This window comes from Microcaecilia unicolor, chromosome 4 (genome assembly GCF_901765095.1).
Source record: "Microcaecilia unicolor chromosome 4, aMicUni1.1, whole genome shotgun sequence".
Classification (NCBI taxonomy): domain Eukaryota; kingdom Metazoa; phylum Chordata; class Amphibia; order Gymnophiona; family Siphonopidae; genus Microcaecilia; species Microcaecilia unicolor.
Genome location: NC_044034.1, coordinates 204,131,446 through 204,149,082, shown reverse-complemented (window position 1 = coordinate 204,149,082; position 17,637 = coordinate 204,131,446). Strand labels below are relative to the sequence as shown.

Below are 17,637 nucleotides of genomic sequence, written 5' to 3'. Positions count from 1 at the left end.
CAAACAGGGAAGATAGGGTTTCTGGATAGTGAGGTTGCACAACAGACCGTGGTAGACCAGGTGCCCTTAAATACAACTAAAGATCAGACAAAAGATGTCAAATCAATAGTGTCAGGTACTAAGCATCATGCAAATAAGAACAACAAACATACTCTGAAATGTCTATATGCAATTGCTAGGAGTCTAAGAAATAAGATGGGAGAGTTGGAATATATTGCACTAAACGAAAAATTGGATATAATAGGCATTACTGAGACCTGGTGGAAGGAGGATAACCAGTAGGACACTGTCATACCGGGGTACAAAGTATATCGAAGTGATAGGGTGGACCGGACTGGTGGAGGGGTAGCATTGTATATTAACGAGAGCCTTGACTCAGATAGATTACAAATTCAGCAGGACACAAATCACACCTTTGAATCATTGTGGGTTGAAATTCCATGTATAAAAGGGAAAAAAAACAGTGATAGGAGTGTACTACCGTCCGCCTCGCCAGGATGAGCAGGTAGACACAGAAATGATAAAAGAAATCAGAGACGCGAACAAAATGGGCAATGTGATAATAATGGGTGACTTCAATTATCCAAATATAGACTGGGTAAATGTAACATCGGGACACGCTACAGAGGTACAATTCCTTGATGAAATCAAGGACAGCTTCATGGAGCAACTGGTGCAGGAGCTGACGAGAGAAGGAAAAATTCTAGACTTGGTCCTTAGTGGAGCGCATGATCTGGTGAGGGACGTTATGGTACTGGGGCTGCTTGATAACAGTGACCATAATATGATCAGTTTTGATATCGACCTTGAAGTAACTGTACACAGAAAGTCAAATACGTTAGCGTTTAACTTTAAAAAGGAGACTATGATAAAATGAGAACGGTAAAAAAAAACTTAGGGGGGCAACTGAGAGAGTAAAAACTGTACAACAGGCGTGGACGCTGTTCAAAAATACCATCCTGGAGGCCCAGGCCATACATATTCCGCGAATTAGAAAAGAAAGACGGAACTCCAAAAGACAGCCGGCCTGGTTGAAAAGTGAGGTGAAGGAAGCTATTAGGGCTAAAAGAAACGCCTTCAGAAAATGGAAGAAGGAACCATCTGAAAATAACAAGAAGCAGCATAAGGAGTGTCAAAGCAAATGCAAGGCGCAGATAAAGAAGGCCAAGAGGGATTACAAAAAAAAGATAGCATTAGAGGCAAAAAAACATAGTAAAATTTTTTTCGGTATATTTAAAGCAGGAAGCCGGCAAAAGAATCGGTTGGGCCACTGGATGACCGAGGGGTAAAAGGGGCGATCAAGGAAGACAAAGACGTAGCGGAGAGACTGAATGAATTCTTTGCTTCAGTCTTCACCGAGGAAGATTTGGGTGGGATACCGGTGTCGGAAATGGTATTTCAAGCGGACGAGTCGGAGAAACTTACTGACTTCACGGTAAACGTGGAGGATGTAATGGGGCAGTTCGGCAAACTGAAGAGTAGCAAATCTCCTCGACCGGATGGTATTCATCCTAGAGTACTGATAAAACTGAAAAATGAGCTTGCGGAGCTACTGCTAGTGATATGCAACTTATCCTTAAAATCAAGCGTGGTACCGGAAGATTGGAGGGTGGCCAATGTAACGCCCATTTTTAAAAAAGGCTCCAGGGGAAATCCGGGAAATTATAGACCGGTGAGTCTGACGTCGGTGCCGGGGAAAATGGTGGAGGCTATTATTAAAAACAAAATTACAGAGCACATCCGAGGACATGGATTACTGAGACCGAGTCAGCACGGCTTTTGTGTGGGGAAATCTTGCCTGACCAATTTACTTCAATTCTTTGAAGGAGTAAACAAACATGTGAACAAAGAGGAGCCGGTTGATATTGTGTATCTGGATTTTCAAAAGGCGTTTGACAAGGTACCTCATGAAAGGCTACAGAGGAAATTGGAGGGTCATGGGATAGGAGGAAATGTCCTATTGTGGATTAAAAACTGGTTGAAGGATAGGAAACAGAGAGTGGGGTTAAATGGGCAGTATTCACAATGGAGAAGGGTAGTTAGTGGGGTTCCTCAGGGGTCTGTGCTAGGACCGCTGCTTTTTAATATATTTATAAATGATTTAGAGATGGGAATAACTAGCGAGGTAATTAAATTTGCTGATGACACAAAGTTATTCAAAGTCGTTAACTCGCGACAGGATTGTGAAAAATTACAAGAGGACCTTACGAGACTGGGAGACTGGGCGGCTAAATGGCAGATGACGTTTAATGTGAGTAAGTGCAAGGTGATGCATGTGGGAAAAAAGAACCTGAATTATAGCTACGTCATGCAAGGTTCCACGTTAGGAGTTACGGACCAAGAAAGGGATCTGGGTGTCGTCGTCAATAACACGCTGAAACCTTCTGCTCAGTGTGCTGCTGCGGCTAGGAAAGCGAATAGAATGTTGGGTATTATTAGGAAAGGTATGGAAAACAGGTGTGAGAATGTTATAATGCCGTTGTATCGCTCCATGGTGCGACCGCACCTTGAGTATTGTGTTCAATTCTGGTCGCCGCATCTCAAGAAAGATATAGTAGAATTGGAAAAGGTGCAGCGAAGGGCGACTAAAATGATAGCAGGGATGGGACGACTTCCCTATGAAGAAAGACTAAGGAGGCTAGGGCTATTCAGCTTGGAGAAGAGACGGCTGAGGGGAGACATGATAGAGGTATATAAAATAATGAGTGGAGTGGAACAGGTGGATGTGAAGCGTCTGTTCACGCTTTCCAAAAATACTAGGACTAGGGGGCATGCGATTAAATTACAGTGTAGTAAATTTAAAACAAATCAGAGAAAATGTTTCTTCACCCAACGTGTAATTAAACTCTGGAATTCATTGCCGGAAAATGTGGTGAAGGCGGTTAGCTTAGCAGAGTTTAAAAAGGGGTTGGACGGTTTCCTAAAGGACAAGTCCATAAACCGCTACTAAATGGACTTGGAAAAATCCAAAATCCCAGGAATAACATGTATAGAATGTTTGTACGTTTGGGAAGCTTGCCAGGTGCCCTTGGCCTGGATTGGCCGTTGTCGTGGACAAGATGCTGGGCTCGATGGACCCTTGGTCTTTTCCCAGTATGGCATTACTTATGTACTAATGTGCGAGTGTGTGTGTGACAGAGAGAGAGTGAGACTGGGTGCGAGTGTGTCTGTGAGAGAGAGAGTGTGTGTGTGAGAATGAGAGTGTGTGCCAGGGGCCCCCCTCCCTCCCTCCCAGTTCCAGGGTCCCCCCTCCCTCTCTCCTTCCGAGTTCCAGGGTCATCCCCTCCCTCCCTCCGAGTTTCAGGGTCTACAGACATTGAGAGTGAGCATCTTTTAAAGTTTTTTTTTTTTAAATAAGCTGTAGCTTCTGTTACTTTAATGCGTGCGTGTGTGCGGCACAGGGTTTTTTCCTCGCTAATGGTCTGCCTTTATGGCGGCACAGGTGCGTGCAGGACCTTTTTTTTCCTCTCGCTGGTATGTGTGGAGATTGTTTTTGTGGCATGGTTCTCGATCGTTTTGTCGTTGTTTATTCTCTGTTGCTTTTCGTTCTTGTGTCTCGTCACTCATTAACTGGGAGGGTGTCTAATTCGCGAGGCAGGCAGGCTTGAGTCACTGCGGTAAGTTGGGAGGACGGCTGTTGAGCACGTCAGTGGCGTCAGGCAGGCTCGAGCCACTTTTTTTTTTCTTTTGCTGTCAAGCTGTATGGTGGTTCAAATATGCGCAAGCCAGTTTTTTTTTTTTTAGGGGGGGGGGGGGTGGATCAGCTGTGAGGCATGCATGTGTTTTTTTTCTTTTTTCGCAGGTTCTGATGTTGACATCATAATGGCTATGGTGACGTCAGCCTGTGCTACGGAGCCTAGCACACCAACTCCGAAGAAGTCACGAACAAAGGTAGCAAGACCCATAGAACGTTGGAGGTGAGAATTATTATATAGGAAATTAAAAGTAGAAATCCATAAAATAACAGGACAGTCACATTCATATCCAAGAATTAATCATTCATAAAAGAAAGAATCAGGCAAGGTTACCTCAGGGAACTTAATCAAACTTGGTTTATGCTAAATGCTAATTCCTAAAATATGTTTTCAACAAGGAGCGGAACTTAGTGCACAATTTTTCCAGTTGAATGTAGTATGCTGGAGCCAAGAAATAAAAGGTGCTAGCTCTTGTTGATTCCCATTTGGACTTTGATGGATGAGGTAAAACCAGTCTATTATCATTCAAAGAAGAAAGTGAGCATAAAGCTGTATACAGGATTACTGATGATGCTAGATATGCCGGTTCTCATTGAACTGGGTAGTCCTGAGAACTGAACCACTTGGCCACACTGGGAATGATTTTGTAGGCAGGAGCATGGCGTAGCACACGGCATGCTTTGCAGTAATGATTATCCCAACCAACCTCCCTTCTCACCCGTAATCGGGATCGCCACTGAAAATAATGTTGATATTTCTCATTATTGGCATCCAGTTCCAACAGGTATGCAGCCATTTCCTTAGCACTGGGGAAATCACTGATGTGTATAAAAGAATCTCGGGGAAGAAAACGTTCATAATTCTCCCGAGGTGGTCCAGAAACAATAGGCACAGCCCCTGAGAGCAGAGCATTATTCCAGAGCTTCTCTGTGATATAGTCCACATGAACTGAGTTCTCAAAAGACAAATAGAATTTATACATGGAAATGGTTGAAATTAAATTGTCCCAATGCAAAGGTTGATGTTTCTTTCCAAAGATATCAATAGGGATGTGTTTCTTAAGCTCCTCATAATACTTTACCCGTTGGGTGTTTGGATTCCAGTTACTAATAGCCCAAGCCACTAGTTTAGATTTTTTTGGAATAATAAAGTCCTGAGGCTCCTTGAGCACCTCTAGCCATCCATAGGGTCTAACAATGTCAGAATCATAGCGATAAGTCATGGTCAGGTTAAACAGATTGTCTAGCATATCCATGTTAGGTGTGTAGCTAGGTGACTCCAGGTTGAACCAGACCCACCACTGGTTAGGTGGTCTTGGAGCCTGGGGAAGCTTACCTTTTACATACATCACATCCTGGTGATGGATGATCACAGCATCAGCATGCTTATACAACCTGTGATCATCAGTGAGGTGGCAACCTGATATGCCATACACCTTTTCACAAGTGTCTAGAGGGAAACGTTCGCCAAAAGGCCAAGTCCAGACCAAGATGGTAAGTTCAAGGTTATTCTGTTCAGTTTTAGAGAAAGGTCCGTTCTTGTTCTGTGGCTCAGACTGCAATAGTATAGTGGGGAGACTTTTCTCTACAGGATGACAGAATGTAGAGTTGAGGTCCATGAAGTTCCAAAGACATATGAACAGAAAGAAGAGCAGAACCAGGACGAGGAAGAATCGAGGACACAAGGAGAGAATCGGCTTGCATAAAAGTCTTGTAATTTTTGAGTCCATGATGTGGGCTGGGGAGAAAAAAATACCCATTATGAATATTGAAGAAGCCATAGAACATTAGGTTAAATGCCACCTTAGTATGATTCATGCACATTGCTTCACTGTATATCAGTTTGCATGACAGGAATACTTTTCTGAAATAATTAGGTCAGTGATTTTGATTAAGCAAACCCGAGACTAGCTCAACCATTAGATAACAGTAGGCAGCAGTTTGTAAGTTGAAGCAAAAGTAGCAGCAGATAAAGCAAAACAATAAATCCCGACAGCCCCACTAACTCAAGGAACCAACAGTACATTATTTTATCTGCAGAGAAAATGGGTACATACATATATACAGAGCAAACTTTAATATTTAATAGTATGATGTCCAATTATGCATTTTTGCAGGTTTGTTGTGGCTGAAAGCTCATCTAGACTACCCAATCCCCTGGCACCAGCTCTGGATGAATCAGTGATTTTCAGTACATAATGCTGTGATGCGTCACTGAAATGAGAATGGATTGATCTTTTAGATCTGTTTCCCTTTTTTGACTACAGAAAAGGCCTTGTTATTGGTGAATTCAAAATAACAATGGAACCATTTTCAGTGAACAATAAACACCCCCCCCCCCCATCAAAAAAGATCACAAATTGTATTTAGAAAAGAATAAAATAGAAATAATAACTAATTATATGCACACTGCACTTGGAATTCACTAATATTTATGAAAAGGGTAAGATTCAGCTGGTAGTGGTCCGTGTTTTTTCTAAACACTAACCGCTGCTGGTTGAATTGCGCTTGGATATTCTGTGTAGGCAGCTATCCAAGAGTCAACAGCCTGCCAGGAGTTACCCAGGTACCAGCACTATTCAGCAATGATACTCAGATAGCTACCTGGTTAACTCAGGACATACAGATTGCAATATATGGGAACCCAGAAACCAAAGACATAGGCAGTGCTCTTCTGGAGGGAAATGGGGAGGTCACCCCCTTAATCCCCCAGTGTTTTTTTTTTTGCCCTCTCCCCAAATCGATTTTGCGAAATGATTGTAGATTCTGTTCCTAAATGGAAGAATATAGATGTGAAGTTTCCAGAATTGCAGATATGCATGTCTAGTTTTCTGTACTTACATGACTATGTTCTGAAATATCAACATACACAGTGACAATTGTAAAATGGCTGCTCCTGCTGCACATAGCTTGCAAGTCCATGTCATTCCTCTGTATGTATCTACGATGTCAGATTTTTTTCTAAAATATTACTAGAATTTGATACGTACTGACTTGGATTTCTCACTTCCAATTTGTACGTTCTATCTAAAATCTGCCTTATAGCCTCTATTCCAAATAAAACCAAATTAAGTGCCTCTTTTATCAAGCTGCGTGGCAATCACGTTGTTGGCATTGCCGCACCAGGAACCACTAGCACAGCGGTTATCAACCACTCTTCTCTCCCTTGCCCCCCCCCCTCCAGCCACCCATACCCAGCGATTCTCTTCTCTCCCCTGCCCCCCTCCAGCCACCCATATCCAGCGATTCTCTTCTCTCCCCTGCCCCCCCTCCAGCCACCCATACCCAGCAAATCTCCTTGCTCTCTTGATTACCTCCGTCGAAGCGGCCGCGTTATTGAAAGCCCTACCCGTCTCTAGCCTTCCCTTTGTCATGACTGTGACTATATTTCCTGTCGGACTTGCTTTGGGGTTCCTCCAGCCAAGCTAAGTTGGCGTGTAAATCCTGAAGCCTGGGTGGAAATCCTGAAATCCGTTCCAGTCCAGGCTAGTCCATTCTGGGATCCTGTTCCAGCCAGGCTGTGCTCTGCTCTTGTGTTGCTGAGCCCCACCCTGCTGGTGACCTCACCTCTAGTGCCTTTATTAACACCTGGGAACTTTCTAAGTTTGCCTTTGCATCGCTATAGGTCAGTTGGTGTGCTTCTGCACTTCTGCATCTGAGTTTTGTTTGTGGGCTTTTGCCTTTGGCTTCTGTGTTCTGTCTGTGGGCTTTTGCCTTCTGCTTCTGTGTTCTGTCTCTGGCCTTTTGCCTCCTACTTTAGTGTGTCTGTTTGTGGCAGTGGCATAGCTAGGGTAGTTGACACCCAGGGCCGGTCATTTTTTAACCCCCCCCCCCCCCCCCCCCAAATCCAGTACTAGGCATACCGAGAATACGAAACACTCAGGACCTATAGAGCAATTCTACCATACCACAAACAGTAATTTGTACGAGTCACACAAGGAAAAGGAAAGCATCTTAAACACTACAGTGAGCACTAGAACATCAATTCACCTATTGTAAAATGAAAACAGACAGATTAGTACAGATCGTCGATCCTGCACAGTCAATGCCAACCGAAAGCCATGTCTTTTTCACAAACACAGATACACCCTAATTCACTATAGAATAAGTAATCATAAACTTTCTATTTAGACAAAAATTAAACTGAACCCCCGATGCCAGACTCTGCATACAATGCAACACCACAGAAACAGAAAATGTCCCCTAGTACTGTGCAAAATATAAAGACAGCAGATGTAAATTTGAAAAAACTAACAAATACCAATCACCACTTTACAAATTAACAAATAGAAATAAAACAAATACAGAAAATAAAATAATACCATTTTATTGGACTAATACATTTAGCTTCCAGAGGCCAAAATCTCCTTCCTCAGGTCAATACAGTATAGTGCTGTTACAGTATCCTATTCTGACCTGAGGAAGGGGGTTTTGTTCTCTGAAAGTTAAGTCAAAATGCATTAAAATTAATCCAATAAAAAGATTACCTTATTTACATGTTCTATTTATAAACATTTATTAACACAGCTACAATACTATATCCTAAAGCAAAAAAATAAAAATATATATTTTATTTATAGCTTGTTGTCTCTGGTTTTTGCTTTCCTCATATTCTTTTCACTGTCTTCCTTCCATCGAGCATCTGTCTTCGCTCTCTCTCTGCCATCCAGTGTCTGCCCTCTCTAATGTCCCTTCCATCCACTATCTGCCCTCTCTCTCCCTTCCATCCACCATCTGCCCCAGTCTGCCATCTCTCTCTCTCCTTCCATCCATATCTGCCCTCTATCTCTGCCCCTACCATCCACCATTTGCCCCAGTCTGCCCTCTTTCTCTCTGCCCCTTCAATCCGTCTGCCCTCCATCTCCCATCCATCCAGGGTCTGCCCTCCCTCTCCCATCCATCCAGGGTCTGCCCTCCCTCACGCACCCCCTTCCATCCAGGGTCTGCCCCTAGTTCCAGCCCCAGCCCACATCTCCCACCTGCCCCCCTTTTCAGCCCCACTATCCCACCAGTCCCCAGCCCTTTTCTCTCACCAGTCCCGAGCTTCAGCCCCAGCCAGTTCTCCCTGTCCCCTTTAAAGCCCTCAGTCCCCACAGTTTCAGCCCCTGCCCCTTTTCAGCCCCCAGTTCCAGTACTAGCCCCCTTATCCAAACTACCCTCCTTTTTAGCCCCCAGTTCCAGACCCCTTCATCCACCACATGCCTTGCATCCCCACTTTTCAGCCCCAGACCCATTCTCCCACCTGCCCCAGGCATGGACCCATTTCCCCTCCTGCCCCCTTGTCAGACCCCAGTTCCAGCTTCAGTCCCCTTCTCCCCTCTGAGCACCCCCACCCCTCCCCAATCCCCTTCACCCATCTGAGCTCCCCACCCTCCCCAATCCCCTTCTCCCCTCTGAGCTCCCCCTCTCCCATCTGAGCCCCCCCGACCCAGTCCCATCCCCCCTCTGTCGAGAGCCGACAGAACCCTCTTCTCCTGCCACCACCCTGCCCTTTTTTAAAAAATCCATGCAGCGGCGCAGGCAGCGCCTCGCATCTGCCCTGTGTGTGCTGTGAAAGGAGAAAATCGTCTCGCTGGCGTCGGGCCTTCCCTCGCTGTGTCCCGCCCTTGAGGAAATAGGAAGTTACCTCAGAAGAGGGCGGGACACAGCGAGGGAAGGCCCGATGCCAGCGAGGCGATTTTCTCCTTTCACAGCACACGCAGGGCAGATGCAAAGCGCTGCCTGCGCCGCTGCATGGATTTTTTTGAAAAAGGCAGGGTGGTGGCAGGAGACAAGAGCTGTCGGCTCTCGACGGAGCACCCCCCCATCCGTTGACACCCGCTGACACCGCCCCCACCGCCCCGCCCTTGCTATGCCATTGGTTTGTGTGCTTTTGCCTACTGCCTTCATGTGTTGGTTTGTGGGCTTCTGCCTTCTGCCTCAGTGTTCTATCTGTTTGTGGGCTTTCTGTTTTATTTCCCTGTGTGTTGGTGGCTGTCTGGTGTTCAGCCTTCTGTTGTGTTCTGGTATTAGATGGTAGTTGTAACCTAGCTTTGGGTTTAGCCTTGTCTGTCTATTTTGTGTTCTTGTTTCCCTCTGCCTTTCCCTCCAGTCCTTGTTTGTGCAAGCTTGTTGCCGAGTCCTGTTACCTGGGGAGGTTTCCCCAGTTCTGTGTCCTGATTCCTGGCCCTGTTAGTCAAGCTTACTCTTGAGTCCTTTCCCCTGTGTGTGTTCCTGGCTCCTGTAAGTCCTGCCAGCCACCTGCACCTGGGGACTCAACCCCTGGGGAATGGTGGTCAAGTGTAGGTGAAGTTTGTTCCAGTCTTGTATCCCTGCCTGCTTATCTATGTCTGCAGTTCCCTACCATGTTGGTGTGTTGCCCAGTACTGGTTGAGGGTTTTGCCTGCCACTGTCGCTCTACGGCAGTGGCCCAAGGGCTCACAAATCCTGTTTCCCCTTGAGAGACCTGACACCCTTTGAGTTCATTCCCTGAGAGTCCCGCCCTCGCGGAAAGAGGAAATGACATCAGAAGGCAGGACTCTGAGGGAACGAACTCACAAAGGGAAAGCTAGAGACAGGCAGGGCTTTCAATGACGCGGCCGGATGGAGGTAATAAAAAAGATTTAAACCCCCCAGGCCGGCGCAGGCAAACGAGGGCAGTGGTGGGAGGTGAGGTAAATGGGGTAAGCATGGCTTGTGGCGCCCTCCTGCCATGCTTACCTCGTTTACCGGAGCCGGCTCGCCCTGCAGAACAACCGGCTCGCAAGATGTTAAATAATTTAACAACCGGCTCTTGCGAGCCGGCTCCAGCACACCACTGTCTACATGATTATGTTTAATGTGAGCAAGTGCAAAGTGATGCAGGTGGGAAAGAGGAACCCGAACTATAGCTACATAATGCAAAGTTCCACGTTAGGAGTCACCAACCAAGAAAGGGATCTCGGCATCGTTGTTGATGATAAGTTGAAACCCTCTGCTCAGTGTGCTGCAGTGGCTAAGAAAGCAAATAGAATGTTAGGTATTATTAGGAAAGAAATGGAAAACAAAAGTGAGAGCATTATAATGCCTTTGTATCAGTCCATGGTGTGACCGCACCTCGAATATTGTGTTCAATTCTTGTCACCGCATCTGAAAAAAGATATAGTTGAATTAGAAAAGGTACAGAGAAGGGAAACAAAAACGATAAAGGGGATGGGACAACTTCCCTATGAGGAAAGGCTAAAGTGTCTAGGGCTCTTCAGCTTGGAGAAAAGACGGCTGAGGTGAGATATGATAGAGGTCTATAAAATAATGAGTGGAGTGGAATGGGTAGATATGAATCATTTGTTTATTCTTTCCAAAAATACTAGGACTAGGGGGCATGCGATGAAGCTACAAAGTAGTAAATTTAATATGAATCGGAGAAAAGTTTTCTTCACCCAACGTGTAATTAAACTCTGGAATTTGTTGCCAGAGAATGTGGTAAAGGTGGTTAGCTTAGCGGGGTTTTAAAAAGGTCTGGACGGCTTCCTAAAAGAAAAGTCCATAGACCACTATTAAATTGACTTGGGGAAAATCTACTGCTTATTTCTGTGATAAGCAGCATAAAATGTATTGAACTTTTTTGGAAATCTTGCCAGGTATTTGTGAACTGGATGCTGAGCTTGATGGACCTTTGGTCTGTCCCAGGAGCTTGAAGAGAAAAATAGGAGGATATTTCAGGACATAGGATGGGGAAATTCTATGCAAAAACGCTGCAAATAAACAGCACAGAATTTTCAAAAACTGTGCGCAGAATTCTCCCAGGAGTAAAGTATGCGCCACTTACACACATCAAAGGTGCCAATAAATTGATAGTTTAGGCACCTATGTGCCCGATATTCTATATATTCTAAGTGCTATAGTGCCAATCTCCAAGGGGGTCTATATGAGAGTGGTGTCAAGTCTCTCGAGACTTGTATAGCTGTTTCTTAAGAGTTATTTAGCTATAAGTCTCAATATCTTGAAGTATAAACCCCTAGCACATCAACACACCTAAATCTCTTGTTCTTTTCTGAAGTTCCTTTATTGAATAACATAGATGATTACTCACAGTTAGATGTTCATAAGCACAAAGGAACCCTGTAGTTTGTGAGCTTTATCAGTGGAGAGAAGGTAGAAGTTTAAGTGGGATCAGCTCATTGCAGAGATAAGAAAAGTAGTTCCACAGATAGAGGCAGCTCGGAGTTAGGTGTTTGGGAGTGCAGTACCCTCTTCTAGGAGAGTATTTTCAGGGTGAAAAGACTAGTGCTTTTCCAGAGCTACAACAGGATCATTGCTTTGTCCTGGAGCAAAATGGATACTGTCCTCCTCATGGACAGTGGGGGGGGGGGGGGGGGGGGGGGGGCGGAGCTAGAAACTCATACAGACTCAGAGAAGAAAGAGTAGAAAGGCCAATAGGGACAAAGCCTGCCCTCGAGTGGCAAGGGCAGCTCTAGGGGGCAGCCCCTAATTGGAGGAAAAGGTCATACCTGGCTGACCTCTCAGGACAGAGATAGCAAGAATGGCCAGGAAGTGCTGGCACGTAAACAAAGAAGCCAAGCTTGGTTGAGACAGAGGTGTGATCTAAGGAGCATCACAACCAGTAGTAACAGATCTTATACAGACAGGCAAGTGGGGTTGCGTTGTCTGTGAACTACATTGCACACAATGCATTGCTCACACACATATCTTAGCAGTGAAGACTGCAGCAGTCAAGATCTTTAGGAGTAAGAATAGCAGTGAAGGCATTAACACATTTTAGGGTCACACTATGACTAGTGCCAGGCTGTCAGGGGACAGAACACTCCCCGTCTGGTATCGGAGATACCACTATTATTATTATCGCACGTTATCAAACTAATTGCATGCAAAGTCCATTGTCTGTATTCAGGTTGTCTTTCAGCTGTCACGACCCCAGGCTTTAAACAAACAGTCGCAAACTCTGGAACAACGTGAGTCCTTGGCTTATTGTCATCGAACGGCAGCAGGAGGCAGGCCTCCCAAGCAGGACTGGACTAACAAGCTTGGCTTGGCTGGAACCAGATGCTGGGATGGACTTGGCTTAGCAGGAACAGAATTCAGGATGCTGGGATGCTGGAACCAGGTGCAGGATACTTGAACAAGCTGGACGGGAACAGGATTCAGGATGCTGGAACAAATTGACAGGAACGGGAGCCTCGGAACAAAGGGTGAGTCAAAGAGGGATCATGACCACAGTTGCGACACTGGCTGTTGGGTCATCTTCTTCATCACACAGGAGCTGAAATGAGAGACAGACAACAACAACTCTAGACAACACAAAAAGAGAGAGAGAGTCTATGGGTCTTTGGTCTTCATGGGAGGATGGCGACTCTTTGTGCTTGTGCTTCTTTGGGTGGTCCAGGAAGCAAAATCTTGGTGGTGGATCATACGGGCCATTCACTGTAGACAGGATGCTTCATTGGGTGCGCTGTTGCAGCTGGGTGGAGACCCAAAGGGTGAATTCCCAGCTTAGGCCAAGGCAGCGTTGAAACAAGGGTGTGTCCAAACCCAAGTCTAGATCTTTCAGGTCTCTGGCATGGTCTACTGAAGGGAATGACTCATCTTTACTGAACTCTTTGTTCATCATGCTCAGGAACTCTTTATCTTTTATGGAGAAGGCTGGTTCGTCTCCATCTTTGGTGTTCTGGAACACTGAGCTTCCCAGGTGTTCTCCTAGGTCTGCTTGAGAGACTGTTTTGTAGAGCGTTGGGACAATGCTCTGTTTCTTCTGGGCGGGAGCTTCTTTGGTAGTTAGATGGTTGGTACATGGCTCGAACAAGGAAGAGCGCCCACTGTCTAGGACATTGGTATGAAGTACCTTGACATTTGACTTTCTTGTTCACTTGAGGCAGGCATCGCCTACTGTTGTCCAACCCAAGTTGGGTGGGTGTGCATAGGGAGCACTGCGTGGGCTCTTGCATGATTCACGGATGTCCAGGGATTCTGGTACATGTCTGTCTGGCAAGAACGAGATCTCAGCATCTGGATTCAAGTAGGCAATCTGGTCGGTTGTGGGCTTCAGGTAAGGGTGATTCCGGGCAGCCTTCTATCGTGGGAATCTCACCCTTGTCATCTGGTATCTGTTCAAGTTCAGCCCTTGTGGGTGACCGTGGCATGGTGTCGCCATTCATATCCTCTATCGCGTCACCGCTTGCTGCTTGCCTGTACGGCCTTTGCACAAGTTTTGATGCTGTCTAGGGAGTAGTTTTGGTGGATGTCGAACAGGTCATAGTGCTCTGATCTTACGAGATGCCTGTTGCACTGCTCTATGACGACATACGTTTTGGCTGCTTTGCCACGTTGTCCTTCAAGGTGCACTTCGGTCAAGCATGTCTTGGTGCAGCATCTCCCTTCGCAGTTTCCTTCACACACCTTCTTGCATCTCGGAGTGGCTTGGAATGTTGGTGCCTTTTCCTCCTCCGTCTCCCCGCCATGATTCGACTCGGGTTTAGAGTTCGGTTCTGCATCATCTGGGTGTACTGCATAGACGCTCTGGTCGTTGCCATGTTCTGTACCCTTGATAGGTACTTCACTGTCTTTGGTGGGATGATCTGGATTCAATTCTTCTACACGTGCGGCTGTTTCCTTTCTCGAAGTTTTCTGCAGTGAAGCAAGTTGTGAAAGGGCATAACTTCTGTTGTTCGGGAGCTGAGACCTGGGCTTACGAAATGGGAGGGGTACCATCCAGCTGTTCGCCTTGCCTTTCCTGAATTCTTTTTTCATGACGTTCAAGAACTCTTTATCTTCTATAAAGAAGGCCAGTTTGTCATCATCTTCAGTGGAGTGGAGCACCGAGCTTCCCAAGTGTTCACTCAAATCTGCTGTGGAGGTGGATCGGTAGAGTGTTGAGTCTGTTCCATTGCTTGTAAGCGGGGGTCTCTTTGGTCAGGTGCTTGGTGCATGGTTCAAATAAGGAAGCGCGCTCGTCTTCCAGGCCGTTGGTGGCGAGCACCTTGATGTTTGGCTTTGTTCTATCAAGGCAGACGTTGCCCACTATTGTCCAACCCAAGTCGAGACGGTGCGTATAAGGAGCATCACGCGGGCCCCTGCGTGATTCATGGATGCACAAGAGTTCTGGCGCGTCCCGGCCCAGCAAGAGTAAGATTTCAGCGTCTGGATCCACAGGCCTGAGCTGGTTGGCTATGGGTCTTAGATGGGGGTGGTCCCATGCCACCTCTGGTGTTGGAATTTCATTCTTGTCATCTGGTATCTGGTCACATTCGATCAGTGTGGGCAACCGTGACTTGGCACTTCCATCTATTGCCTCTATCACGTAACCGCTCGCCACTCTTCCCGACATTTGCACGATTCCTGTACATGTCCTAATGCTGTAACAGGAACAGGCTTGATGGAGCTTGAACAGGTCGAAAAACTCTGATCTTGCAAGGGACCGGTTGCTCTATTCATCTATGATAGTGTACATTTTTACTGCTTCCTCGGGTCGCCCTTCGGGATACACCTTGGCTAGACATATCTTGGTGCAAGACCTCCCTTCGCGGGTCTTCCCATACACCCTCGTCCACTTCGGCGTGACGTGGCGCGTCGTCGCCTCCCTTTCTTCCGTCTCCCCGCCGTGATCTGTTTCGGGGTTGATACACGGCTTTGCTCCGCTGGGGTGTAGGGCACAGATATGTTGGTTACTGCCGCACTCCGCGCACCAGACAGGGGCAGTGCAGTCTCTGGCGAGATGGTCTGAGGAAGAACAGCACCTGTAGCAGAATCTGTACCACGTAAGCAGCTCCATGTGCTCTTTCAAAGGCACCCTCAAGAACCACCGACACTCTCTGAGCGGATGGGGCGCCTTGTGTATTGGACACTGCTCGTTGGGGACCTCTGCATTCTCCGTGTTGGGAAGAGGGTCAGGCGTTGAGGATGATACTTCCGTCTTATGCACAGAAATGGGTTTCCTGTATGTTCTGGACGGATTCCCTTCCCAGGACGGTCCAGATTCAGATGGTTCTACCATGAACCAGGGGTCGTTTCTCCTTTTGGCTATGTCCCTTGTGAAACTTGTGAAGATACTGAAGGGAGGATACTTCCCTTGATTCTCTGCCTTGTATCGTGTGCCGACTACTGACCACTTTTCCCTTATGTCATATGGTAACTTCCCTAAGATGCTCTTGGTGCCCTGAGGCGAGTCTAGCTGGCTGAGGTTTGGAAATCCATTCTCGGCCTTGACTGCTTCCAGCTCATGAAGGAGGTTTCCCAGTTCTTGCAACTTGTAGTGGTCTCTAACGGATATCGTTGGGAATCTATCCAACTTGTTGAACAACGAATTCTCTATGGCTTCCGGGCTCCCGTAGTACTCCTCGAGTCTTTCCCACATCTCTTCTAACCCTTTAGACGGTCACTCAGATAGGAGTGCTTCAATTCCTCTACGCGTACAGCTGTTTCCTTCCCCAGCCAGTGTAGCATCATGTTCATCTCTTGCTTGGGAGTGAGCCTCATGTTCGCGATGGCAACCTTGAAGTCTGACTTCCATGCCCGGTAACGCTCGGGGCGGCCATCGAACTGGTTAAGTCCCGAGCCTCCCAGATCCTTGCGCGCCAGATATCTCACTAGCTCGTCTCCCGTTGAGGTTTCAGGTTGAGCAGTGGTGACCGCTGCTGGTGGATTGGTCTGGCCCTCTGTAGGGATATACGTGGGATGTGACCGCTTTGTTGTTTCTTGAATGCCTACGGAGTGTCGAAATGGTGCCCCTGGAGGCGGTGGTGGTGCATCAGAGCGTATATATACATGCGCGTTGATGCACTGAGAGTCAGCTTCCGTGATGTGTCGCACCTCGGGCTTTCTTTCTTTGGTTCGCATTCCCAGTGCTGAGGGTAAGTTTAGTTCTTCAGGATCGGAGGGCTCCTCTGGCTCTGAATGTATCGCTGCTCTGCTAGGTGCTGGGGTGTGTGCTATCACATAAGCTTTAGTTCTTCGAGCAGGGTGGCTGAGTTGCTCGAAGATAGCTGACGTCAGAGGAGGGCGGACACAGGAAGAAGAAGGAGACATCGGAGGAGACAGAAGAGCTCAAGAACAGCTGATCCATCCTGTGCAGCGCCTTCAAACATAGGTGAGAGGCGCTGCACCGGCCATTATGGTGGAGGGGGGGGGTCCGGTGGGGGGGGGAGCGGCGGGGATGAAATCGGGGGGGCGGGGCACGGAGGTGGAGGAGGGCAGGAGGTGGAGCATTGCCGACTGAAGCAGTGTCTCTTTGAGGACATTGTGCAACAGTACCGTGGAGGACTCTCTAGGTAGTGATGGATAGTCGAGGACCTCGAGCATCTCGGCCCTCGGCTCATCCACGGAGACCACGGGGAAGGGAATGCAGATAGACCTATCCCTGACGAAGGAGGCAAAGGAGAGGCTCTCAGATGGCGAGAGCTTCCTCTCCGATGAAGGAGTGGGGTCGGAGGGAAGGCCCACAGACTCCTCTGAGGAGAAATATCTGGGGTCCTCCTCCTCCCCCCATGAGGCCTCTTCCTCAGTGTCGGACATGAGCTCCTGTAGCTCAGACCTCAACCGGGCCCGGCTCGACTTCGAGGCACCGAGTCCTCGGTGGCGTCGTCGAGCGGTGGACTCCCGCGCCGGCGGGGATAAAGCTCCCTCCATCGACGTCGACGGGGACTCCACCTGCGTGGCAGTCGAGACCGGCACCGCAAGCGGCGTCGGCGTCGAAGGCCTCTGCACCGGGCTAGAGCACGCCGGCGCCTCCATCTCTCCTGTCACAGCTTTGGCTGTAAGACTGTTAAACTTATCTCACTTCCACCTATACTTTCCCCTTGCAAAAGGTCTCTTGTCCATTATACAGCATTCTCCTGTCCCCCGGCTCTGTGACTTGTTTTTCTACTCTATTTGGACTTCAGAAGCATGCTCTTCTCCTTCATGTATTGTCAGTGCTTTAATAATGCTTAAGGTTTGTCATTTATTTTCCTTTTTGACATTTGCTTTTGGTCTCT

The 17,637-nt window shown here is 47.3% G+C and overlaps 1 protein-coding gene across 1 annotated transcript in view; it reads right to left on the bottom strand.

Moving 5' to 3' along the window:
• Positions 1 to 3,942: 3,942 nt before the first annotated feature.
• The window catches only part of LOC115468954 (alpha-(1,3)-fucosyltransferase 9-like), a 110,451-nt gene continuing 96,756 nt past the window's right edge, over positions 3,943 to 17,637 (bottom strand). The window contains exon 2 of the mRNA XM_030201139.1: positions 3,943 to 5,432. Within this exon, the coding sequence (XP_030056999.1) occupies positions 4,285 to 5,424 (1,140 nt within the window). The 5' untranslated portion in view covers positions 5,425 to 5,432 and the 3' untranslated portion in view covers positions 3,943 to 4,284. The remainder of the gene's footprint in view (positions 5,433 to 17,637) is intronic.